The sequence below is a fragment of the Corticium candelabrum genome, chromosome 7, assembly GCF_963422355.1.
Source record: "Corticium candelabrum chromosome 7, ooCorCand1.1, whole genome shotgun sequence".
NCBI lineage: Eukaryota > Metazoa > Porifera > Homoscleromorpha > Homosclerophorida > Plakinidae > Corticium > Corticium candelabrum.
This window is the reverse complement of record NC_085091.1, coordinates 7,435,142-7,437,641: the sequence shown is the minus strand read 5'-3', so window position 1 is coordinate 7,437,641 and position 2,500 is coordinate 7,435,142. Positions and strand designations below refer to the sequence as shown.

Genomic DNA, 2,500 nt, shown 5'->3' with positions numbered 1-2,500 from the left:
GGTAGATTAGAAAGCAGGTCTTCATCGGCATGGAAAACTTTGGATGTTATTGGCATAACCGGTGGTCTACGGTGATCTCGAACATACCGGACGAGGAGGTCTGTGCATTTGATGCGGTCTTGTTCACATGTTTGAGTAGGAGTGATATCGTAACGATGTGGTGTGTGGAAATTGTGAAGTGGAGACGAAGAATGGTCATTGAGCGTTGAACTTAGAGATCGTCCGGTTGAAAACACAGTGGCCTGGATGCCATCACTTCGAAACAGAGTGATGTTTGACACAATAAGATCACTTTGAGTGCGATCACCAACATCTTGAGTATACGACGCATAACATACAGCCTGACCTAGCAGTCGCTCACACACAGAAACGAAACAGTGATAAGGGAACCAACCACCACGCAATGAACGAAAGTATCTCCTAGCAGCAGATTGAGTGTACAACATTGCAACGAGCTGTACACTCCCTTCCTTTACATTTGCAATTTCAGAATCATGAAACTTGACGGCGGCCATTGAGACATCAGACAGCCACTCGAGAATGCTGGTCACTCTAAGAACATCATGGTACGGGATTCTTTTTGCTACTAATCGCGTAGATACCTCAATACAACGAGAGGGTTGAGAAAAGCCACGATATACATAGACAGATGGATATCCCGAAATGTCCTCTTGCTGGCATAGGGACACGTCAGCTGTACAGTTGACAATAAACATGCCTGCACTGGGAATAAAATCGATGGATTTTGCCAATTGATTGAAATCACTCTTTAGTGTCTCGCAATAGCCACATCCATCCTGTATAAATACAATCAATATCAATGGAGGATGGTTGTATGTACTTGAACTGATTTTACTGTAAACACCTCGCGGTGTCAAAGCCATTTGTTGTACAATGTTCCACGTGTTGGTTGTCACTAGAGGGATATTTCCAATCTTTCCAAGTTGTAATGTTCGTGATACTTGCTTACCAAGAGATGCTGGAGGTATCCGTTTAGGTTTGACTGCTTGTGCTAGTGGATTTGAAGCAATGACATTTTCATGTTTTGATACGATGGAAGTTGAGTCACTAATACCAAGAGTAGAGTCCAATACCTCCAGCTGACCAGCTACACTTGCATTACCAGAAGCAAGACACATATCTAGTCCATTTTGCAGTACCGTTTCACATGGAGTCTCTTCAACATCGGCCGTCTTAAACCATGGAACAGACTGCACAATGTTTCCATCGTGATATTTCAATGCATCTCCCAATATTGACTTGACGAATGTGTAGACTGTCCAAGGAGTTGGTCTAACATTTAATAGTATGTTACTTTCGATGGTCACATGGTGACCACTCCCACGGAGATAGAAGACAGCGAGTGCAGGAAGATTAGTCAACACTGTAGAATTAAAGTAATGACTAATCTGTTGTTTGTTCTTGCCAACATCAAGAAGAGAAAATTGGAGAGACACATTCCACTGGTGAAACGTATCAACAGATCGTTCGAATGCAGTGATAAAATGTAAGACATTAGGAACCCAAGTGCCATACACACAAATAACCAAAGGGTCATTCATTTGCTCAATTGACACTTTTTCTGTAAGATCATTTCCTTTCATGTGTTCGGCATCACTTGCTTCAACAACAGCCCACACCTGTATTCTCCTCAAATTGACTTCTATGTCTCCCTCTAATCTCAATATGGGCGTGGCTTTATCCTGATAACTCGGATTAAATCCTATAGCTGAAGGAAAATGAAATATTTGAAAATGCTCTGCAAGTTTTCTTCCATGTTGATTTGTTCCATAAACATCAATCACTTCCACTATGTTTTCTTCTCGTAGAACTGAACCGATCCCATTGAGCAACTGAGATACTGACAATCCATGGAAAAGTAAGAGAATAGGTTTCTCTCCACTCAAGATGTCCTCAACTGTTAACCACAAAATCCGATTCAATGACGTCATAACTTTATAATGTAACCGTTTTACTGATTTCAACCACGTGACCAGTGTATGTAACTCTGTGATGAGATCAGTGTCCTTGTGAAGCCCACCTGCGAGGTAGCATCTCAGTAGAGGCAGTCTATCGGGTGGAACGTCGAAATTACGACCCTTGTGTACATGAACGACGAGCTGCCACGACTTCAGCGACGTTGGAAGTTCTTGCCACAGAGAAGCCAAACGATCAACAGACATGTGGTCACGTGATGTGTTCCCCTGATCTCTACTTTTCTCATTTTGAAACAAGATGCAGGTAGGCGAACCAGTCGACGCATCGTGAATAAGATATCTTAGACGAACTACGTCCACCTCCTTTATCGGGTGGGAAATCGTGGAAATGGCAACGCCTGACAACGTTAACTCGAGAAACGTCAACGTGACAAGCGAGACAATGCAAGACAGCGAATAAAAGAGATACATTGCAACAGAGCAGATTGTGTGCTACATAGCATGTAACAGAGCTTGTGAGTCAACGTCGGAGCGGTTGCTATGTAAATAGTCACACAAATCTC

The 2,500-nt window shown here is 42.7% G+C and overlaps 1 protein-coding gene across 1 annotated transcript in view; it reads right to left on the bottom strand.

The window, feature by feature from the left end:
* LOC134182164 (uncharacterized) overlaps nt 1-2,484 on the bottom strand; it is a 3,015-nt gene extending 531 nt beyond the window's left edge. The window contains exon 1 of the mRNA XM_062649529.1: nt 1-2,484. This exon is cut by the window's left edge and continues 531 nt beyond it. Coding sequence (XP_062505513.1) covers nt 1-2,408 — 2,408 coding nt within the window. The 5' untranslated portion in view covers nt 2,409-2,484.
* Between the last annotated feature and the right edge of the window lie 16 nt (nt 2,485-2,500).